The 24,723-nt window shown below is 43.0% G+C and overlaps 1 protein-coding gene across 2 annotated transcripts in view; it reads right to left on the minus strand.

Annotated features, from left to right (window-relative positions):
• Positions 1-24,723, minus strand: part of LOC109866765 (acyl-CoA:lysophosphatidylglycerol acyltransferase 1) — a 93,268-nt gene that overhangs the window by 36,103 nt on the left and 32,442 nt on the right. For both annotated transcript variants that reach the window (XM_031800688.1, XM_020455605.2), the window contains 3 exons: positions 17,986-18,104; positions 9,050-9,145; positions 4,351-4,636 (listed from right to left, as the gene is read on the minus strand). In XM_031800688.1, the coding sequence (XP_031656548.1) occupies positions 4,351-4,636; positions 9,050-9,145; positions 17,986-18,104 (501 nt within the window). The remainder of the gene's footprint in view (positions 1-4,350; positions 4,637-9,049; positions 9,146-17,985; positions 18,105-24,723) is intronic.

A 24,723-nucleotide genomic window follows, 5' to 3' on the forward strand; every position in this document is an offset into this window, starting at 1 on the left:
ATCATTACATTTCCCAATTCGTAAATTACATGATTTTTTTTATTGGAAAACAAATTCACCTAGGAAGACTTGCAACTTCTATGCAAGGTATTTTCTACATGTATGAACGCTTTCCAACAGACCTGGATGTATTGGATAGCTCAGCTGTAAGCACAGAGTTATTGCAGGACACAGGAGTTAGCAATCCCCATGGTGGCTAGATCCCTTAGCCACGCACTCAATACTGCTGGCCTCAACACGGTCTTACAATTACGAGAAAGGCAACAGGACTCATTTAAAATGGATTTTGAGCTAAAGCCAGGGAATTCCAAAGTGCATGTGCACGTGAGTGATGGTGTGTGCGTGCGCCTGTCTGTGTGTGTGGGTGCTCCTGCCTGTGTGTGGGTATGTGCAGCCTGCCACTGTGTGCAGTCTTTGTTTCCCAAACTCAGTGGGCCATTAGGCGAGGCTTATTGATTGGCTAGGGGGCTGGTTGTCAGCAGTGGACAGGAGGGGCAGAGCTCAATTAAGGCCAGTCCTGATGGATGGATTGATGGAAGAAAAAAACGAGGTTAAGGAGAAAATGAGGGGGAAAATAAAGGTTTCCTTTTCAGAGCATTTTCTTAATTGCGGAGATGTAATCCTAGTCAGTCAGTTTATTTAGGTTTGGTCCCAAGACGGGGAAATTACTCTACTGTAGATCGCCGCTGGGGTTCCAGGGGACCTCTGTGGCAATTTCCGTCTCCTTCGTACGTGTGAGACACTGTGTGTGTTTGTGTGTCCCACCCCTCCTCCATCCAGCCCACCACCCCCATTTAAAACAGTATTCTCAGAGGGCAACACAACAGAGAAGTGATGATTTTGTGGTTTGAGGTTTTGAAAGCGTGTTCTCTCGATAGGCAACCAGCCCAATATAAAACTCCCATTTGAGCAAGAACTGCACTACACATTCTATTTATAGGATGAGTGCCACAAAATTCACAGGAACACTACGGTAGTTTGAAAGAATAACTCAGTGGTCTACCAGACTTACCCTGACTACAGCACCAAATATTTATTAAAGAAGCTACCAGTGACAATTGTGAGTTTTGGGAGTCAGACATGTGGTTCACTGACAGTGTAACAACATTTGGCCTGTGGAGGTATATTGACTACAGCTCAGCATTCAACACCATAGTGGCCTCAAAGCTCATCACTAAGCTAAGGACCCTGGGACTAAACACCTCCCTCTTCAACTGGATCCTGGACTTCCCAATGGGCCGCCCCCAGGTGGTAAGGGTAGGCAACAACACATCTGCCACACTGGGGAGCCCCTCAGGGGTGCATGCTTAGTCCCCTCCTGTACTCCCTGTCCACCCACGACTGTGTGGCCAAGCACAACTCCAACACCATCATTAAGTTTGCTGATGACACTGATCACCGACAACGATGAGACGGCCTATGGGGAGGAGGTCAGAACTGGCAGTATGGTGTCAGGACAACAACCTCTCCCTTAAAGTGAGCAAGACAAAGGAACTGATCGTGGACTACAGGAAAAGGGGGGGAAAACACGCCCCCATTCACATCGACGGGGCTGTAATGGAGCGGGTCGAGAGTTTCAAGTTCCTTGGTGTCAAAATACAAAAGGCACTAGCACATCTGAGCAATCTTTTTTGCAGGTGCATGGTAACAGTTGAACAAGATGAAGGAAAAAGGAAACCACACACTGTTCGATGGCATCACTGATCTTTAATAAGCTTACGCATCGGTCTCACGGCCTTCGTCAGAGCTTTTGTGAGCATTTTTTTTTTGCACCCTTATGTAGACCTAGCCCCAACCACATCTGTTCCACGCATCGAAAGGGGTTGTAGGCGAAGGAAAAACATAAGTGCTATCAAATATAACAATATGCATTTCATAACTATTCAAATTGTGTGTAAATAAGACATATTAAACACGTCTGTAAAACCACAATGAGGACATAGCAAGTTTTCATTAATCATTGGGTACATCGTACGAAAAACAGAGTAATCTTAAATAGGGACATAATTCATGCTCAAATGTACAACATACAACATAATTTCATCATTAGTGTGAAAATCCAAAAACATATTTTACTCAGAGTATTATTGATATCACCTCCCCTGTCTGATATCTTAACTTTCTCTACGCCACAAAATCTAAAAAGGTAGAAATGTCATGCTTTCAGGTCTTTGAAATGTACTGCGACTGGATAATCCCTGTCGTTTCTCCTGATTGAACTTTAATGTTCACGGATTCTCTGTTTGAGAGGACGAGAGGTTTTACATACATAGCACAGCCCTCATGGACATTTAATATTGTAAATAACATGGGTGGTGGAACATGTAATAATGTCATTTATTTGGAACCGCTTTCCTGTGTGTGGGTGGCAGAAATATTCACACTTCATCATATTGTTGCACTGTGCGCATCCTCTGCATTTATAGCTACCATTTGGAAGAGGGCATAAAAGAGCCTGGCTGATTGTCTTTAGTAGCTGGCAGTTGGCATGAACCAATTTATCGCGTAAATTGTGACCTCTCCTATACACAATAAGTGGTGGATTTTTAAATTCAGACGGTAAAAGCTGGGTCCCTATGATAAAATATGCCAGTGTTTCTTGACCGCGTCTCCCACTTTTCGCGAGTTGAAAGTATGTGGTTGTGAACATTACAGAGTGTTCTTTAGCTTTAGCAGGTCCTTTATGTAGCAGTTCATCTCGTGTTTTTCTTAATGTCAAATTAATTAAGAGCTTCATCCACACATTGTGGCGCATAGGCTCTTAGAAACCTAATGCGCATATCCGCTGCTTTTTCCAGATAATCCTCTGTGGAGTGGCATATACGGCTCAGTCTGAAAAACTGGCTTCTTGGAAGTCCTCTTTTTAATGGCTCACGATGGATGCTGTCCAGTTCCTTGGTGTCCACATCACGAATGAACTATCATGGTCCAAACAGACCAAGACAGTCGTGAACAGTGCACGACAATACCTTTCCCCCTCAGGAGACTGAAAAGATTTGGCATGGGGTCCCCAGTTTGACAGATGCACCATCGAGAGCATCCTGACCCGGTTGCATCACCGCCTGGTATGGCAACAGCTCAGCATCTGACCATATGGCTCTAGAGGGTAGTGCGTACGTCCCAGTACATCACTAGACTCAAGGTTCCTTATATCTAGGACCGATATACTAGGCGGTGTCAGAGGAAGGCACGAAAAGGCTCCTAGGTCCAAAAGGCTCCTAGATCCAAAAGGCTCCAGAAGGCTCCTAGGTCCAAAAGGCTCCAAGGTCCAAAAGGCTCCTAGGTCCAAAACGCTTCAACCCCCAAGCCATAAGATTGCTGAACAATTAATCAAATGGCCACCCGGGCTATTTACATTGACCCCCCCCCCCCCCTTTGTTTTTACACTGCTGCTACTCACTGTTTATTTAGGTCTATCTACATGCACAAATTAACTCGACTAACCTGTACCCCCGCACACTGACTCAGTTATTTTATTGTGTCACTTTTTATTGTATCTAGTAAATATTTGTTTAACTCTATTTCTTGAACTGCATTGTTGGTTAAGGGCTTGTAAGCATTTCACGGTAAGGTCTACTTACACCTGTTGTGTTCGCTGCATGTGACAAATACAATTTGATTTGAATTGAAAAGGGTACTTAACTTAGGTCTACTTGGAAAACACTTTTATTAGTCTCCTGTGCCAAAATTGCCTGTGATTATTAGTTCAGTACCCATAATCCCCCACCCTCTCCCCAATTTGTAAAGTATGGAGCTAGAGGTGTTGCACTCTGAGAAGCACATGCATGAGTACTGAGTTGGGAAGGTCAAGAGCAGGAAGTGACTCATGGTGATGCGTCCTGATAACACTTTTTCCAGGAATCGTGAGGCTTTACCTGGAATCAGGTAAAATAACCTTTAAAGTTGGGGTCAATTCCAATTGAAGTCAATCAATTCAGAGAGTAAACTGAAATTCCAATTCAATAATTGAAAAAAGGGCACCTGTTTTTTATGACTTCTCAATAACCTGAAAGCGAGAAGCTATTTATATCAAAATAATAGTTTTATACATTTTAAATCACTTCCTGAATCGACCGACCCCAACCCTGATTTAAACAAAGGAGACCTTTGCTTGGTGAGCCCTGGAGGCTGACCTGGTCCTAGATGACTATAATAGGTGAAGGGATAGACAGGTACAGACAGAGCTGACTGGCTGCAGGGGAGTGTAACCACAGGATTAGAGGGGAGGAGGTGAAGACAGGTTGCAGGTGTGTCACAGCCCACTAAGACCTCAGATGATGACCGGAGATTTCGAGGCAGAGTAAGGTGAAACGGAAGAACGTGGTGTGTGTGTGTGTGTTCGTCACCCACCTGATTGGCTACGGTGCACTGTGCTGGCCTCTGTCCCCAGGCAGCCGTTCTCCTGCTGCGGCCCCAGGGTCTTCAGGATCACCTGAGTGGCACCCAGCCGCGGCAGCGTCACATGCGTCAGGTGAGGAAGCGAGTTCTTCTTGGCGAATGCCTGGCTGGTTTCCCGCCGCTTGCGCAAGAAGCCGCCTTCTGGGAAGAGCACGATCCACTTTCTGTCACGGCTGTGATAGTACCGGTCTAGGTGGTCCTTTAGGTAGATCAGCTGCTTGTCCCGGTACGCTTTACCCTGCGGGTTAAACAGGGAAACACAGAACAGGGGTGGCATGAGGACGCTATCAGGGCTGTTTAGATGTAAAGGCTTTGCACACAAAAGATATCGCAAAAGCTTAGTTTTCCTTTTGTTTTATTCTTCATTACTGAATTGGGGTAGCGTTCACAGAGGGAAAACATGTAAAAGCGTATAACAAGGAAAAATGAAAATCTTTATTTCTTATTAGCCAAGTCCAGATAGTCACCCCCTCCCCGTTTTAGTCTGTTTTCTTCCGTTTGGTGCCTAATTAACACAACCCAGTTTAGCTTTAGCATAGAGAGGATACAATACAGTATTGGGGTGACACTCAGCCAAGCTCCACTGAAATGAATAGACAGTGAAGTTCATATTAGCTATGACAACATTAGCAGTAATAGCCTTAGCATTAGCAGTTAGAGCATTGCGAAAATTGACAGAGAGGGTTTTTGGATTGATTTCCAATTAGGCCAGGTTCAGAAGCACTTTAAAAGGCATCAACACACTGAGGCTGGATTGATGTGCCAGTATTGGGTTTCTGAATTTGTGTGATTAGTACATGTGGTATGTTATACAATACATCACACAAGTATTGGGACAGTAACACGTGTTGTTGTTTTGGCTCTGTACTCCAGAACTTTGAATTTGAAATAATACAATGACTATAAGATTAAAGTGCAGACTGTCTGCTTTAATTTGAGGGTATTTTCATTCATATCGGGTGAACCGCTTAGAAATTACAGCACTTTTTGTACATAGTCCTCCCATTTTAGGGGACCAAATGTATTGAGACAAATTCACTTATGTGTATTATAGTAGTAAAAAGTTTATTATTTGGTTCCATTTTGCAAGCACGCAATAATTACATCATGAATACGGACGGATAGTCTTAAATTAATCGGGAATAACGATGAGTGAGAAAGTTAGACGCACAAATAGCATACCCCCAAGACAGGGGACGTTAGAATTGTTTTGGGGGGGTATTATATTTATGCCTGCAACTTTCTCACGTATCATTATTCACAATTAATTCAGGGTTATCTGTAATCATGGTAGCATCCACATTAATGTAGAAGTGTTAATAAACATTCTATTCTTATTTACAATAAAAGCGACTCCAAAATGACAATACATTATTTACCATTCATTTCTACTGGGCACAAAATAAGCTGAAACACAACCGAAATAAACAGCAAATGCATCCAACAAATTTGTAGACTCACACAAGCTTGTTGTAGTCATTGCGTGCTATGAATTTGGGACCAATTCTTATTTACAATGATGGCCTACCGGGAACAGTAACTTAATACTGATTTCTGTACAGCACTTTGAGATATCAGCTGATGTACGAAGGGCTATATAAATACATTTGATTTGATTTGAATACACACAACCGAAAGGTTGCTGGATTGAATCCCCGGGCTGACAGTCATTCTGCCTTTGAACAAGGCAGTTACCCCACTGTTCCCGGTAGGCCATCATTGTAAATAAGAATTTGTTCTTAACTGACTTGCCTAGTTAAATAAAATATTCAAATTAAAAATAAAATAAATAAATAGGGGGACTGTGCTGTAATTTCTATATGGTTCACCCGATATGGATGAAAATACCCTCATATTAAATCTGAGAGTCTGCACTTTAACCTTGTAAAATATGTATAATTTCAAATCCAAAAGTGCTGGAGTACAGTTCCAAAACAAAATTATTTGCACTGTCCCAATACTTTTGGAGCTCATTGTCGCCTACAGTACGTTGTTATTTGAAGTGTTGGTTATGTCTCAATTTAAACATCTAAACTACCATAAAACATACTTTTGGACAGCTGAAGCAAGCAGAAAATGTTTCTTCAGGACATTGACCTTTCCTCCAGTTTGTGTTGGCATGTGCCATCTTGTTTGTATGAGTGCATGCAAGTCAGTCTAAGTAAAGAGCATGGTACTTGACAAACTGCGCAGTAACAAAACATTCTAATTCACTGGCTATCATGTTGTGTGTTATGTTATTTACATTTCATCATTCATGCAAGTGCCATGTCGAGTAAATAGCATAGTACTTGCAGTATAATTAAGCATTAAGGCCCGGGGGGGTATGATATATGGCAAATATACCACGGCTAAGGGCTGTTCTTGGATGGTGCCTGGATACAGCCCTTAGCAGTGGTATATTGCCATACACCCCCCTTTCTTCAAGTGCAGTCGCAAAAACCATCAAGCACTATGATGAAACTGGCTCTCATGAGGGCTGCCACAGGAAAGGAAGACCCAGAGTTTCCTCTGCTACAGAGTTAGTCACCAGCCTCAGAAATCGGCAATTAACTGCACCTCAGATTACAGTCCAAATAAATGATTCTCAGAGTTCAAGTAACATCTCAACATCAACTGTTCAGAGGAGACTGGGTGAATCAGGTCTTCATGGTCAAATTGCTGCAAAGAAACCCCTACTAAAGGACACCAATAAGAAGAGACTTGCTTGTGCCAAGAAACACGATCAATGGACATTAAATCGGTGGAAATCTGTCCTCTAGACTGATGTGTCCAAATTTTTGGTTCCAACCACGGTGTCTTTGTGAGATGCAGAGTAGTTGAACAGATGATCTCTGCAAGTGTGGTTTCCTCTGCAAGTGTGGTTCCCACCGCGAAGCATGGAGGTGGTGGTGTGATGGTTGGGGTACTTTGCTGCTGACACTTTGTGATTTATTTAGAATTCAAGGCACACTTAACCAGCATGGCTAACACAGCATTCTGCAGTGATGCATCATCCCATCTGGTTTGCGCTTAGTGGGACAATCATTTGTTTTTCAACATGACAATGCCCTAAAACACACCTTCAGGCTGTGGAAGGGCTATTTGGCCAAGAAGGAGGGTGATGGAGTGCTGCATCAGATGACTTGGCCTCCACAATCACCAAACCTCTACCCAATTGAGATGGTTTGGGATGAGTTGGACCACAGTGAAGGAAAAGCAGCCAACAAGTGCTCAGCACATGTGGGAACTCCTTCAAGAATGTTGGAAAAGCATTCCAGGTGACTACCTCATGAATTTGGTTGAACGCTGAGTGGGCAAAGCCGTCGTCAAGGCAAAGGGTGGCTACTTTGAAGAAACAAAAATATATTTGGATATGTTTAACACTTTTTTGGTTACTACATGATTTCATGTGTTATTTCATAGTTTTGATGTCTTCACTACTATTCTACAATCTAGAAAAGAGTTAAAATAAAGAAAAATCCATGAATGAGTAGGTGTCCCCAAACTTTAATTTGATTTGAATAGAACTGCTGGGCCACTGCTCTACTGTGCTGTCCACTGGGCCTGCCTGGCTGTGTCCCTGTTCGAGGAGGAGGCTGTAGCCACTTCCTGCCTGCTGCCGAGCTGATATACTGCTCAGCTGGAGTGCATGTTAAATGAGTGGCTGTGTGTGTGGATGTAATAAAATGCTAACTTGTGGGGCTTCCAATGTCACCCTTTCATTACACAAATATACACATGGTGATAATATAAAACTATAGTGAACAAAATGACTGGGCAGGGGCGCAACCATGGGTGGAGCCAGGCCCACCCACTGGGGACCCAAGGTCCAGCAAATCAAAATGAGTTTTCCCCACAAAGGGGCTTTAATACAGACAGAAATACTCCTCAGTTTCATCAGCTATCCGGGTGGCTCGTCTCAGACGATCCCGCAGGTGTAGAAGCCGGATGTGGAGGTCCTGGGATGGCATGGTCTGCGGTTGTGAGACCAATTGGACGTACTGCCAAATTCTCTAAAATGACGTTGGAGGCGGCTTATGGTAGAGAAATTAACAGAATTATCTGGCAACAGCTCTGATGGACATTCCTGCAGTCAGCATGCCAATTGCACGCTCCCTCAAAACTTGAGACATCTGTAGCATTGTGTTGTGACCAAACTGCACATTTTAGAGTGACCTTTTATTGTCCCCAGCATGAAGTGCACCTGTGTAATGGTCAGGCTGTTTAATCAGCTTTTTGATATACCACACCTGTCAGGTTGAAGGAGTATCTTGGCAAAGGAGAAATGCTCACTGACAGGGATGTAAACAATTGTGCCCAACTTTGGACAGAAATAAGCTTTATGTGCGTATAGAACATTTGAGATCGTATTTCAGCTCATGAAACATGGGACCAAGACTTTACATGTTGCGTTTATCTTTTTGTTAAGCGTATATTTGAAGTTATTTTCTGATTTCATTGAACAGATCGAGACGATGACAGTGTGTCAAAGTGCAGTTGGCCAAATTCAAACCTATGCCAACGCCGTATGTGTGCCAGAGGCTGCGGCATGACCACTAAACCAGTCAGACCACATCAAAATATCCTATCACAAAAACAGTTGTGATGAGATAGTTGTCAGCCGAGTAAAAGCCTCCTAGATAGAGGTCTCGGAGTGTGTCTGTCTCACCTGTCTGATGAAGAAGTCCCCGTGGATGAGAGACACCAGGCCAAAGTTGGTGTACTTGAACACGTGGTCCATTAACCACATCATCTTCCTCACCACCTAAAGGAGAGAACATTACAGACTGGTCATACAGACACAATCTATAGGTAGGCACACACGTACGCTGAGACTATGAAGTCATAGTTCTGCAGTCTGCACACACGCTCAGTCTACTGTATGTAGCCATCATGGTCTGCACACACAGTCTATATAGCCATAGGTATGTAGGCAGGCAGGCATAGACAATTTACATAACTCTAAGTCCCAGTGAGAAGCTTTGGCCCCTTGTGGCATTTTCCCCACAAGAGCATAACTAGGCTGAGAATGCAGTTGATGAGGTGGATCATGTTTGTGCACCACAGCTCAACTAGCCCCCCGCTCACCACCACCTCCTAGCAGCCCCAGTAGAAAAAACCCTTAACCCTCCAAACCAAGGGCTCATCCCTGGGATGGCAGAGGGCTGCATGTGGGGTTGGCAGTCCTGCTCCACCAAGGAATGTACTGTCCTGGAGGGAGGACAGGACAGGAGCACCAGCCCCTCCCCCAGTGGCTCTACCCACCACAGAGGGGGTGATGGGTAGGGCAGTTGTGTGAAGTTATACAGTATGACTGTCGCTTAGGCTGCAGAAACCACAGCCATTTCTAGGCTCCTCTATCATACGGTTTTCTTTTCTTCTGTTTTTTTTTTTGCCTAGGTCACAAACTGTAGCCAACTCTTCTCTTAGTATCATGTTTGGCATAGCAATGAACAAAACACAGAGAGGAGTTGGCTAAAAACACCAACTGGACCACTAGGATGGAAGTTCATAGAAACAAAGGGGGGAAAACGACTCAATCATTCACTGTAGATATAGCAGCCTATCAACTGACAAACCTCGCAGACAAGGAGATGAACAGGTATAAACATGTGTCTTTTATACCATTCCATCCAAATGTGCCTGTCAATATTAATTCACTGCTCGTCAAAACATCAGGAGTCATCCTGCCTCTGTAAGCCAGGTCAAAGCCACAGCCATCCTGGTCATAGTTCCACCCCTGAAGCATGAAGAGACAAACCGTATTTGCACAGTATGGTAGCAGCCAGGCAGCAGTGCTGCCAGAGAAATAGGAGTGGGCCAGATAAATAGTAATTGGATTAAGTAAACCTATCGATTGGTCTTTTGTAGCTGAGCCAAGGCCGTGACGATGTTTGGTCCTGATTGTGTTCACAGTGTAGTGTACGTCCCAAATGGCACTCTATTCCCTTTACAGTGCATTACTTTTAAAGAGGGCCCATAGGGCTCTGGTCAAAAGTAGTGCTCTATAGGAAATAGGGTGCCATTTGGGACACAACCAGTGAGTTTGGGATGCAGACACTGGCTGAGGGAGTAGGACCTCACATGTCATCACAAGACAGGCCAATCATTTCAGGTTAAACGGGAGGGAGGCTGAGAATCCGATACCTGCTGGCTAGCCAGAGTATAGTATTGTGTCAGCTGCTGGCCCAGAAACTTCACTAGATGGATACTGAAAGCTTGTTACCTAAAGTAAAAGGTTTTATGAATGGTGTCGACACAAAATACGCCTTCGACGGTTATATTGGACTGGAAAGAATGTAAAGTACTGCATGTGGGCCGTGAATGCTGTTTGACTAACAATACATTACTTTTTCAACACTCGATTTGCAAAACTCTTGAAACACCTTCAATTAGTAAAATGTGACATTCTCAAGAAAAAACACTGGATTTTAACATCAGGCTGAGGCGTTTAGTCATTGTCTCGGTCCTTTTATCCGATCTATCGTTGACTTTGACCCAGTAGAACTGTCATTTTGGGCAAATATGAAAGAGGAAAATGACGATATCTTATCTTTGGCAATTATTTGAAAATTATTTGAAAATTGAATCTCCAAAATATCGCTATTTTTACAACAAGCCATAGAAAGTTAGATGCAATTTTAGTTTATTCTACCAGAAAAGACAGAACAAATAATCTAACAAATATTATGTTTAAACTCAAATATAATATATACATTTTATTTAAAAAAGTATAATCTTTGTAAATGATATCATAAATAGGTGATGTCACACATGCTGCTAACAAAAATATATGGAAATGTCTGCTCTACCCAAATTATAATAAACTAATACCAGCATTACCGCAAAAATGGACGAGGCAAGTGGAAGGGGGAAGGGGGGGGGGCTTCCAGAAAGACAACCATTTCTGCAGCACTCCACCAATCAGGCCTTTATGGTAGAATGGCCAGACGGAAGCCACTCCTCAGTAAAAGGCACATGACAGCCCGCTTGGAGACTATCAGACCAAGAGAAGCAAGATTGAACTCCTTGGCCTGAATGTCAAGAGTCACAGCTGGAGGAAACCTGACACCATCCCTAAGGTGAAGCATGACGGTGGCAGCATCCTGCTGTGGGGATGTTTTTCAGCAGCAGGGACTGGGAGACCAGTCAGGATTCAGGCAAGATGAACAGAGCAAAGTACAGAGAGATCCTTAATGAAAACCTACTCCATGACGTCAGACCGAGGCGAAGGCTCACCTTCCAACAGGACAACGACCCTATGTACACAGCCAAGACAATGCAGGAGTGGCTTCGGGACAAGTCTCGAAATGTCCTTTTATTAATTTTTTGTTACTTTTACCCCACTTCACAGTCTCCAATTGGTAGTTACAGTCTTGTCTCATCGCTGCAAATCCCCTACGGACTCGTGAGAGTTGAAGGTCGAGAGCCATGCGTCCTCCGAAACACAACCCAACCAAGCCGCACAGCTTCTTGACACAATGGCCACTTAACCTCAAAGCCAGCCGCACCAATGTGTCAGAGGAAACACTGTGCACCCGGAGACCGTGTCAGCGTGCACTGCACCCAGCCCGCCACAGGAGTCGCTAGTGCGTGATGGGATAAGGGCATCCCTGCAGGACAAACCCTCCCCTAACCTTGTGCCAAGCTTGTAGCGCAAAACCGAAGTGCCAAGCTTGTGGCGCAATACCCAAGATAACGCGAGGCTGTTATCGCTGCCAAAAGTGCTTCAACAATGTACTGAGTAAAGGGTCTAAATAGGGTCTTAGTAAGTGTGATATTTTTAAATTCTTTATAAATGAGCAAAAATGTCTAAAAACCTGTTTTTGCTTTGTCATTATGGGGTATTGTATGTAGATTGTTTTTGTTTTCTTCATCAATTTAACTTCTTTGTGACAGGGGGGCAGTATTGAGTAGCTTGGATAAAAAGGTGCCCAGAGTAAACCGCCTGCTACTCAGTCCTAAAAGCTAGAATATGCATATAATTAGTAGATTTGGATAGAAAACACACTGAAGTCTCTAAAACTGTTTGAATGATGTCTGAGTAGAACAGAACTCATATGGCAGGCAAAAACCTGAGAAAAAATCCAACCAGGAAGTGGGAAATTTGAGGTTTGTAGTTTTTCAACTCTTTGCCTATCGAATATACAGTGTCTATGGGGTCATATTGCACTTCCCAAGGCTTCCACTAGATGTTAACAGTCTTTAGAACCTTGTTTCAGGCTTCTACTATGAAGGAGGGGGGGATGGGAGCTGAATGAGTTAGGGGTCTGCCAGAGTGCCATGAGCTGACCATGCGCATCCACGTGAGAGTTAGCTTGTGTTCCATTGCATTTCTGAAGACAAGGGAATTATACCGTTGGAACATTATTGAAGATTTGTGATAAAAACCTCCTAAAGATTGATTCTATACATCGTTTGACATGTTTCTACGGACTGTAACGGAACTTTTTGACTTTGTTTGCTCGCACCTCATGAATTTGGATAACTGGGCTAAACGCGCGAACAAAAAGGAGGTATTTGGACAAATGATGGACTTTATCGATCAAACATTTATTGTGGAACTGGGATTCCTGGGAGTGCATTCTGATGAAGATCATCAAAGGTAAGTGAATATTTATAATGCTATTTCTGACTGTTGACTCCACAACATGGTGGATATCTGTATGGCTTGTTTTGTTGTCTGAGCGCCGTACTCAGATTATTGAATGGTGTGCATTTTCGGTAAAAACCTTTTTGAAATCTGACACAGTGGTTGCATTAAGGAGAAGTGGATCTAAAATTCCATGCATAACACTTGTATCTTATATCAATGTTTATTATGAGTATTTCTGAAAATGTATTTGGCTCTCTGCAAAATCACCGGATGTTTTGGAACTACTGAACATAACGTGCCAATGTAAACTGAGATTTTTGGATATAAAAATGTACTTTATCGAACAAAACATACATGTATTGTGTAACATGAAGTCCTATGAGTGTCATCTGATGAAGATCAAAGGTTAGTGATTCATTTTAGCTATATTTCTGCTTTTTGTGACTCCTCTCTACGGCTGGAAAACTGGCTGTGTTTAAAACATTTGGTGTGCTTTCGTCATAAAGCCTTTTTGAAACCGGACAATGTGGCTGGATTTACAACAAGTGTATCTTTAAAATGGTGTGAAATTTTAATTATGGGATTTCTGTTGTTTTGAATTTGGCGCCCTGCACGTTCACTGGCTGTTGTTGAGGTGGGACGCTACCGTCCCGAATATCCCAGAGAGGTTAATCAACTTTAGAATAAGACTGTTACTTTTGAGGTCACTTTCCTTGTTTTGAAAGAAAAAACATTTTTTGTCCATTAAAATATCATCAAATTGATCAGAAATAGCTTAATTAAATAGTACCCGCAAAACACCAGTCTCAACGTCAACAGTGAAGAGGCGACTCCGGGATGCTGGCCTTCTAGGCAGAGTTGCAAAGAAAAAGCCATATCTCAGACTGGCCAATGAAAAGAAAAGATTAAGATGGACAAAAGAACACAGACACTGGACAGAGGAACTCTGCCAAGAAGGCCAACATCCCTGAGTCAACTCTTCACTGTTGACGTTGAGACTAGTGTTTTGCGGGTACTATTTAAAGAAGCTGCCAGTTGAGGACTTGTGAGGCGTCTGTTTCTCAAACTAGACACTAACGTACTGGTCCTCTTGCTCAGTTGTGCACCGGGGCCTCCCACTCCTCTTTCTATTCTGGTTAGTGCCCGTTTGCACTGTTCTGTGAAGGGCGTAGTACACAGGGTTGTACGAGATCTTCAGTTTCTTGGCAATTTCTCGCATGGAATAGCCTTCATTTCTCAGAACAAGAATAGACTGACAAGTTTCAGAAGAAAATGCTTTGTTTCTGGACATTTTGTGCCTGTAATCAAACCCACAAATGCTGATGCTCCAGATACTCAACTAGTCTAAAGGCGGCCAGTTTTATTGCTATTTTAAATCAGTACTACAGTTTTCAGCTGTTTTTTGCAACAAATGCAAAAAGGGTTTTCTAATGATCAATTAGCCTTTTAAAATTATAAACTTGGATTAGCTAACACAACGTGCCACTGGAACACAGGAATGATGGTTGCTGATAATGAGCCTCTGGTTTTTAATGGAATATCTACATAGGCGTACAGCCGTTTCCTTACAATAGTCATTTACAACAATAACAATGTTGACACTGTATTTCTGATCAATTTGACGTTATTTTAATGGACTTTGTGTGCTTTTCTTTAAAAAAAACATTCTTAAGTGACCCACATTTTTTGAACGGTACTGTACCTTCTTACCCCTATTACTAGCCTGTTCAACCTCTTTCGTGTCGTCTGAGATCCCCAAAGATTGGAAAGCTGTCGCGGTCATCCCCCTCTTCAAAGAGGGAGACACTAGACCCAGACTGTTACAGACCTATGTATATCCTACCCTGCCTTCCAAGGTCTTCGAAAGCCAAGTTAAACAGATCTCCGACCATTTCGAATTCCACCGTACCTTCTCCGCTATGCAATCTGGTTTCCGAGCTGGTCATGGGTGCACCTCAGCTACATTCAAGGTCCTAATGATATCATAACCGCCATCGATAAAAGACAATACGGTGCAGCCGTATTCATCGACCTGGCCAAGGCTTTCGACTCGGTCAATCAGCACATTCTTATCGGCAGCCTCAACAGCCTTGGTTTTTCAAAATGACTGCCTCGCCTGGTTCACCAACTACTTCTCAGACAGAGTTCAGTGTGTCAGATCGGAGGGCCTGTTGTCCGGACCTCTGGCAGTCTATGGGGGTGCCACAGGTTTCAATTCTTGGGTGACTCTTTTCTCTGTGTTCATCAATAGTGTCGCTCTTGCTGCTGGTAATTCTCTGATCCACCTCTACACAGAAGACACCATTCTGTATACCTCTGGCCCTTCTTTGGACACTGTGTTAACAAACCTCCAGACGAGCTTCAATGCCATACAACCCTCCTTCCATGGCCTCCAACTGCTCTTAAATGCAAGTAAAACTAAATGCATGCTCTTCAACCGATCGCCTCCCGCACCTGCCCGCCCGTCCAGCATTACTCCTCTGGACGGTTCTAACTTAGAATATGTGAACAACTACAAATACCTAGGTGTCTGGTTAGACTGTAAAATCGCCTTCCAGACTCACATTAAGCATCTCCAATCCAAAATTAAATCTAGAATCGCCAAACCCACTGGCTCCAAGTCATCTATAAGTCTTTGCTAGGTAAAGCCTCGCCTTATCTCAGCTCACTGGTCACCATTGCAGCACCCACCTGTAGCACGCGCTCCAGCAGGTATCTCTCACTGGTCACCCCCAAAGCCAACTCCTCTTTTGGCCGCCTTTCCTTCCAGTTCTCTACTGTCAATGACTAGAACTACCTGCAAAAATCACTGAAGCTGGAGACGCACATCTCCCTCACTTTAAGCATCAGCTGTCACAGAGCAGCTTACAGATCATTGGACCTGTACATAGCCCATCTGTAATTAGCCCACCCAACTACCTCATCCCCATATCTATTTATTTATTTTGCTCCTTTGCACCCCAGTATCTCAACTTGCACATCTATCACTCCAGTGTTTAATTGCTAAATTGTCATTATTTCGCCACTATGGCCTATTCATTGCCTTACCTCAATCTTACTTCATTTGCACACACTGTATATAGACTTTTCTATTGTGTTATTGACTGTACGTTTGTTTACTCCATGTGTAACTCTGTGTTGTTTGTGTCACACTGCTTTGCTTTATCATGGCCAGGTCGCAGTTGTAAATGAGAACTTGTTCTCAACTGGCCTACCTAAATAAATCTTTTTAAAAATATATTTTCCTTTATTACTTTCTAACCCCTCACCCTTCCCCTAATTAGAGTATACTAGTAAACAACAACTCTTAGGGCTTCTACTTCCACCTTATACATTTAACGGGCACAGTCTATTTCACCAAAGTTCTGAACCTATATACTCTTTACGGACACAGTATGTTTTACATTAGTTATCTTGTTGTTATTAGTTGGTATTATTCCCAACCTTCAGCTCCATTCAACCCCTCCCATCTCTTAACACCATCCATATTGAATTTCTATTTGCCATATATTTTTCAACTGCGCTGTGATGTTTCACAAATTTTTGCTAAAAGTACATATATATATATTGATTGATTGACTGACTTTTCAGATCACCCAGTAGAGCTATCTGCAGAGTTTGCTCCAGGTAAATGTTGCAATTCTTCAGCCATTCCTGGACCTGACCAAAAACAAGCTACATATGGACAGTACCAAAATAAATGATCTAATGATTCTGTCTCTTCGCAGCAAAATCTGCAGAGCTGGAAAGGGACAGACAGACACACAGACAGACCATTCTATTGGTTGCAGAATAAGTTTTGAATCCAGCGTCGATTTGCGTAAGAGTTCATAAACCATGTGCCACGAAATCGGCACGTCGAAAATCTCTTCCCCCTCTATTTTGCCATCTATATGGCACAGCTGTCATTTTTTTGGTCCTTAAATGAAACTGGAACACTTTTTTATCACAATTTTCTTTAACCAACGTTCTTTAAAATGCAGGACCGACAGACAAGTTCTCTACTTTTTCCCCCTTCCAATTTCCTCTTCCTGTTTTGCGGTAATGCTGCAATTAGTGGGGTTGTAATTTTGGGAAGAGCAGACATTTCCATTTATTTTTGTTAGCTGCATGTGTGACAACTCCACCAGTCCTATTTATGATATCATTTATAAAAGATTATTTAAAAAATTTAAAAACGTATGTATGTTTTTATCTATTAGTATTTTTGAGTTTAACCACTATTTGTTGTATTATTTGCTCAGGTTAATTTTCTGGTGGATAAAATTGTTTTAAAAATAGAGACATTTGGGAGATTATTTCATTTCTAATAAGACAATTACATTGATGGAAGCTACACCCTAAAAAACAAAAATCCAGATAGTGTGCAGATACTAGATAGTCAGTTGGTCCTGCAGCTACAATGGCTAGCTAGTCATTTCAGAAACATCATTCATCTGATACTCAAAGTCAGTGGCTCAGCATACCTTCATTGAAGACATAGGCTGAGAGAACATAACTGCTTTAATAAACATTCCAACCCACACACAACCATCAGTTCCCCTTGAGCAGGACATTAAACATGATATCACACCCAGACCATGAAACTAGAAATCCCCAGACACCCAATCACATTTCAGATCTTAATCAAGTGCCAGAGTGGGTTGAATGAGTTCAATTAATTTCAGTACCAGTCAATTCAAGACATTTTGTTTAATTTGTTTAAAGATTTGTTTAAAGAAATAGGCCTACCTCTTAAATTTAATTTGTTCCTCCCTGAATTCACTTGAATTGATTTGTAGTCTAGGACAGGGGTTTTCAAACCTCTCCTCCGGGACCCCTAGCCATGTATTTGAACTATTTTAGAGCTAGAACGCCTGATTGAATATAATTATCAAATAATTATCAAGCCCTTGATAAGGTCAAATCAGTGAGCTAGTTCAGGGCTAAATTGGAGAAGATGTAAAAAAAAACAAAAAAAACCCACTGTTCTAGGAGGCTACATTGCCAACTTTGGAGGAGTCTCTTACCGTGCCCTTGTCCTGCAAGCACATCATGAGGGTGCACACGTCCCCTGTGGCTTGGTGGTTGACGATGACCATGGCTTCCTCTTCAGAAAGGGGCCTTACGTCGTCGCCCCATTCCATCACTGGACAAGACAACACAAGTGGAGTTAGTGGACACATCCTATGCCATTTTAGCAGACACTTTAGTCCAAAGAGACTTAGTCATGCATGCATGCAGTTTTACATATAGGTGGCCCCAGGAATCGAACCCACAATCCTGGGCTTGCAATCACCATGCGCCATCAACTGAGCCATTCAAGACCACAGTGATTGTGCACTAATTATCTCAAAATCCCTAGCTAGGCCATCATATTAAAATAAATTTTTATTGGTCACAGACATATTTAGCAGATGTTATTGTGGGTGTAGCCAAATGCTTGTCCCTAGCTCCAACAGGGCAGTAATATCTAACAATTCACAACAATACACTCAAATCTAAAAGTTAAATAATGGAATTAAGAAATATATACATATTAGATTGAGCAATGTCAGAGTGGCATCGACTAAAATACAGTAGAATAGAATACTGTGTATATATATATATATATATATATATATGTATTTTAGCCGATCCCACTCCGACATTGCTCGATCTTATATATATATATATATATATATATATATATATATATATGAGATAAGTAAAGCAGTATGTAAACATTATTAAAGTGGCCCTAAACATGATTTAAAAATCAACTTCTAATGGAAAATTACAACTTGTAGGCCTACATTTTGGAACAAGTTAGATCAGAATAGTTTTCTCAAGGTGGGAAAAGTTCTCATGAAAGTGGACTATGTGTATTTACATGATCCGAAAATAGCTATTCCTTGATAAACAAAGCCACAGGGTGCCTGAGAGGGCGATAACCCGTCTATGTTGTGCTCTCACGAGAGGGAACTCACAACCAAAACACAAGATAGGAAAGCAACTGGACCCTAAAAAGGACTCAACATATTCTATACTGGTCTTGAAGAGAAAGTGTCGCCTTAAAATAAGCTATTAAGCCACATGTCTTAAAACACCATGCCACATTGGTTTCAAAATGGACATGGGCTAGTCTCTAGCATCTCAGCTCATTAAAGCAGATCTCTTGGGCTCCATTCTTCTGGCTGATTTACATTGGCACCCCCTATTCAATAGATGCCAAACCAACTCCTTCAGTAACCGTAGTGCCCTATTGACAATAAACACAGGAGCCGCCACAAAGGAAAAAACAAACTTTGTGCCAACATGGGGGGGGGGGGGGACAACAACGGGCCTCCCACATAACAAATGGACGATCTTCTTTTGTAATTTAACTCACTTGGACGACAGTGCGTATTTAACAGTAGAGCTACCCCACTGGAGACCTGGAGAGACTGTTGGGGTTTCACTATAGAGCTAAAGCCAGAGTTGGACAAATGAAAGGAAGATTGTAAGTGTAATCCCCGTGGTTCTGGGAGAGTCTTGCTGACTCATTCCACATTTCCACTGAGGATTTACCCAAGTGTTCTACCCAAAAGGCTCAGGCTTTTCAATTTCCATCTCCGCGGGGCAGCACCCATGTCTCACTTGGCCATGGATCCAGCAGACCTCAAAAAGTTCTAGCTGGGCTGTACTCACCACCCTCTGTAGCACCTTCCGATCAGGTGCCTTGCAGATGCCGTACCAAGCGTTGATGGAGCCACTCAAGATGCTATCAATGGTGCAGCTGTAAAACTTGGTGCAGCTGTAGATCTTGCCGTATCAAGTGGTGATGCAGCCAGTCAAGATGCTCTCAATGGTGCAGCTGTAGAACTGTCAATAGGGCACTACGGGTCCCTTTTAGGGTCCAGTTGCTTTCCTATCTTGTGTCATGATTGTGAGTTCTCTCTCGTGAGAGCAAAACATAGAGGGGTTATTGCCCTCTCAGGCACGCTGTGGCTTTGTTTAACAAGGAAAAGCCATTTTTTGGTCGTGTGTGTGTTTTGGGGTGTAATTAAGTGTGAGTGTGTGGGTAGAGTCCAGTGTGTGTGCATAGTAAGGTGCAGAAGAGTTGGTGCAAAAAAAGAGTCAATGCAGATAGACCGGGTAGCCATTTGATTAACTATTTATCGGTTTTGTTCAGCCATCCAAGACCTCTACACAAGGCAGTCTCAGAGGAAGGCCAAAATAATTGTCAAAGACTCCAGCCACCCAAGCCATCGACTGTCACTCCCTGCCATCCAGGACCTCTATACCAGGCGGTGTCAGAGGAAGGTCAAAAAAATGGTCAAAGACTCCAGCCACCCAAGCGATAGACTGTTTTCTTTGCTACCGCACAGCAAACAGTACCAGCGGACTAAGTCTGGAACCAACAGGACCCTGAACAGCTTTTACCCCCAAGCCATGACTGCTAAACAAAACTGATAAATAGCTACCCGGACTATCTGCATTGAACCTTTTTTGCACTAACTCTCCTGCACTGACTATGCACACACACTGGACTCTACCCACACACTCACTAAAAGCCCAACACACACTACATACGCCCACACACACACTGCAAACTGCTGCTACTGTCTTCCTTGTGCGGGGATACAGGCTAGTCTGGGTGGGCATTTGATTAATTGTTCAGCAGTCTCATGGCTTGGGGTAGAAGCTGTTGAGGAACCCTTTGGTCCTTGACCTGGCGCTCCGGTACTGCTTGCCGTGCGGTAGCAGAGAGAACAGTCTATGACTTGGGTGACTGGAGTATGGACAATTTTTTGTGCATTTCTCTGAGGCTGCCTATTATATAGGTCCTGGATGGCAGGAAGCTTGGCCCCAGTGATGTACTGGGCCGTTCGCACTACCCCCTGTAGCACCTTATGGTCAGATGCCGATCAGTTGCCATACCAGGCGGTGATGCAACCGGTCAGGATGCTCTCGACGGTTCAGCTGTATAACTTGAGAAACAGGGACCCATGCAAAAACCTTTCAGTCTCCTGAGGGGAAAAAGGTTTTGTCATGCCCTCTTCGTGTCTGTCTTGGTGTGTTTGGACCAGGGGTGGGCAATTCCAGTCCACGAGGGCCTGGTTTTGCATTTGGAAAGTTATTTCCAGTCACAACTTGTAGACTTGTTTACGTGCTACTATGCGGTTTGTTCCTAACCGTACTTTGCTACCTGCCAACTTTACGTTTTTAACTTTTTAATTACCGTTTATATTTTTTCTCCCCTTGCTCGACTTTTTTCACCCCGGACGCTTTATCTGGACGTGGTTCGTCAGGAATTCCACCAGCCGAAGCTAAGTAGTAACATTAACATGATGCCTTCTAATTGCCGTTGCTGTACTATAACATACAGGACAGCTGTGCTGCAAGCCCAGCTTCAGACGCAATCGTTAGGCAAGGGTAATTTCAGTGTAGGAAAGGATGAAACAGCATCTGTGCCACCAGTAAGTACAGATAGTAGTATCCCCTCGCACGGTCCCCGCAGCCAGACAATTTTCTCAAGGCTTCTGGGAAGGAAATGCTGAAGGAATGCTCATTCACTCATTCAGCCAACAGAAACTTTCAACCGGTTCTCCCCATTAAGCAGCGGGTCGGAGTCAGAGGCCGAGCCTTCTCTGGTCTCTTCTCCTCCCATTACAGGGTCTGAGAAGCCGAAGTCTCCCACCATTAGCTCTGACAAATTGAAAAACCTAGTCATTGGCAACTCCATTACTCGCAGTATTAGACTTAAAACGAATAATCCAGCGATCATACACTGTTTACCAGGGGGCAGGGCTACCGACGTTAAGGCTAATCTGAAGATGGTGCTGGCTAAAGCTAAAACTGGCGAGTGTATAGAGTATAGGTATATTGTTATCCACGTCGGCACCAAAAATGTTAGGATGAAACATCAAGCGCAACATAGCTTTAGCGTGTAAATTATCTAGAAAGATGTGTCGGCATCGAGTAATTGTCTCTGGCCCCCTCCCAGTTCGGGGGAGTGATGAGCTCTACAGCAGTCTCACAACTCAATTGCTGGTTGAAAACTGTTTTTTGCCCCTCCCAAAATATATAATTTGTAGATAATTGGCCCTCTTTCTGGGACTTATCCACAAACAGGACCAAACCTGGCCTGTTAAGAAGTGACGGGACTCCATCCTATCTGGAGGGGGGCTCTCATCTTATCTACGAACATAGACAGGGCTCTAACTCCCCTAGCTCCACAATGAGATAAGGTGCAGGCCAGGCAGCAGGCTGTTAGCCAGCCAGCCTGCCAGCTTAGTGGAGTCTGCCACTAGCACAGTCAGTGTACTCAGCTCAGCTATCCCCATTGAGACAGCGTCTGTGCCTCGACCTAGGTTGGGCAAAACTAAACATGGCAGTGTTCGCCTTAGTAATCTCACTGGAATAAAGACCTCCTCCATTCCTGCCATTATTGAAAGAGATTGTGATACCTCATCTCAAAATAGGGCTACCTAATGTTAGATCCCTCACTTCCAAGGCAGTTATAGTCAATGAACTAATCACTGATCATAATCTCTATATGATTGGCCTGACAAACATGGCTCAAGCCTGATGAATTTACTGTGTGAAATGGAAGCCTCACCTCTTGGTTACACTCGTGACCATATCCCCAGCATATCCCACAAAGGCGGAGGTGTTGCTAACATTTACGATAGCAAATGTAAAAATAAATACATTTAAAAAAATACATTTTCGTTTTTTGGTCTTCTAGTCATGAAATCTATGCAGCCTACTCAATCACATTTTATAGCTACTGTTTACAGGCCTCCTGGGTCATATACAGCGTTCCTCATTGAGTTCCCTGAATTCCTATCAGACCTTGTAGTCTTGGCAGATAATACTCACATTTTTGGTGACTTTAATATTCACATGGAAAAGTCCACAGACCCACTCCAAAAGGCTTTCGGAGTCATCATCGACTCAGTGGGTTTTGTCCAACATGTCTCCGGACCTACTCACTGCCACAGTCATACTCTGGACCTAGTTTTGACCAATGGAATAAATGCTGTGGATCTTAATGTTTTTCCTCGTAATCCTGGACTATCGGACCACCATTTTATTACGTTTGTAATCACAACAAATAATCTGCTCAGACCCCAACCAAGGAACATCAAAAGTCGTGCTATAAATTCTCAGACAACCCAAAGATTCCTAGATGCTATTCCAGACTCCCTCTGCCTACCCAAGGACGTCAGAGGACAAAAATCAGTTAACCTCCTGAGGTACTCAATTTAACCTTGCGCAATGCAGTCGCACCCCTAAAAACACAAACTAGCTCCCTGGTATACAGAAAATACCCAAGCTCTGAAGCAAGCTTCCAGAAAATTGGAACGGAAATGGCGCTACACCTAACTGGAATTCTTCCGACTAGCTTGGAAAGACAGTACAGTGCAGTGCAGTATCGAAGATCCCTCTGCTGATCTCTCACCGCTGCTCAAGTATCCTATTTAATAGAGGAAAATAACAATCCAAAATTTATTTTTGATACTGCCCAAAGCTAACTAAAAAGCAGCATTCCCCAAGAGAGGATGGCTTTCACTTCAGCAGTGATAAATTCATGAACTTCTTTGAGGAAAAGATCCTGATCATTAGAAAGCAAATCCTCCTCTTTAAATCTGCGTATTCCTCCAAAGCTCAGTTGTCCTGAGTCTGCACAACTTTGCCAGTACCTAGGATCAAGGGAGACACTCAAGTGTTTATATCTCTTGACACAATGATGAAAATAATCATGGCCTCGAAACCATCAAGCTGCATACTGGACCCTATTCCAACTAAACTACTGAAAAAGCTGCTTCCTGTGATGGCCCCCCTATGTTGAACATAATAAACAGCTCTCTATTCACTGGATGTGTACCAAACTCACTAAAAGTGGCAGTAATACAGCATCTTGAAAAATCCAAACCTTGACCCAGAAAATATAAAAAACTATCGGCCTATATCGAATCTTCCACTCCTCTCAAAACTTTCGAAAAGGCTGTTGCGCAGCAACTCACTGCCTTCCTGAAGACAAACAATGTATACGAAATGCTTCAGTCTGGTTTTAGACCCCATCATAGCACTGAGACCGCACTCGTGAAGGTGGTAAATGACCTTATAATGGCGTCAGACCGAGGCTCTGCATCTGTCCTCGTGCTCCTAGACCTTAGTGCTGCTTGTGATACCATCATTCACCACATTCTTTTGGAGAGATTGGAAACAGAAATTGGTCTACACGGACATGTTCTGGCCTGGTTTCGATCTTATCTGTCGGAAAGATATCAGTTTGTCTCTGTGGATGGTTTGTCCTCTGACAAATCAACTGTAAATGTAGGTGTTCCTCAAGGCTCCATTTTAGGACCACTATTGTTTTCACTATATATTTTACCTCTTGGTGATGTCATTCGAAAACATAATGTTAACTTTCACTGCTATGCGGATGACACACAGCTGTACATTTCGATGAAACATGGTGAAGCCCCAAAATTGCCCTCCCTGGAAGCCTGTGTTTCAGACATAAGGAAGTGGATGGCGGCAAATGTTCTACTTTTAAACTCGGACAAAACAGAGATGCTTGTTCTAGGTCCCAAGAAACAGAGATCTTCTGTTGAATCTGACAGTTAATCTTGATGGTTGTACACTCGTCTCAAATAAAACTGAAGGACCTTGGCGTTACTCTGGACCCTGATCTCGCATTTGACAAACATATCAAGACTGTTTCAAGGACAGCTTTTTTCCATCTACGTAACATTGCAAAAATAACATTTGTCCAAAAATTATGCAGAAAAATA

This window comes from Oncorhynchus kisutch, linkage group LG21, assembly GCF_002021735.2.
Source record: "Oncorhynchus kisutch isolate 150728-3 linkage group LG21, Okis_V2, whole genome shotgun sequence".
Taxonomy (NCBI): Eukaryota; Metazoa; Chordata; class Actinopteri; order Salmoniformes; family Salmonidae; genus Oncorhynchus; species Oncorhynchus kisutch.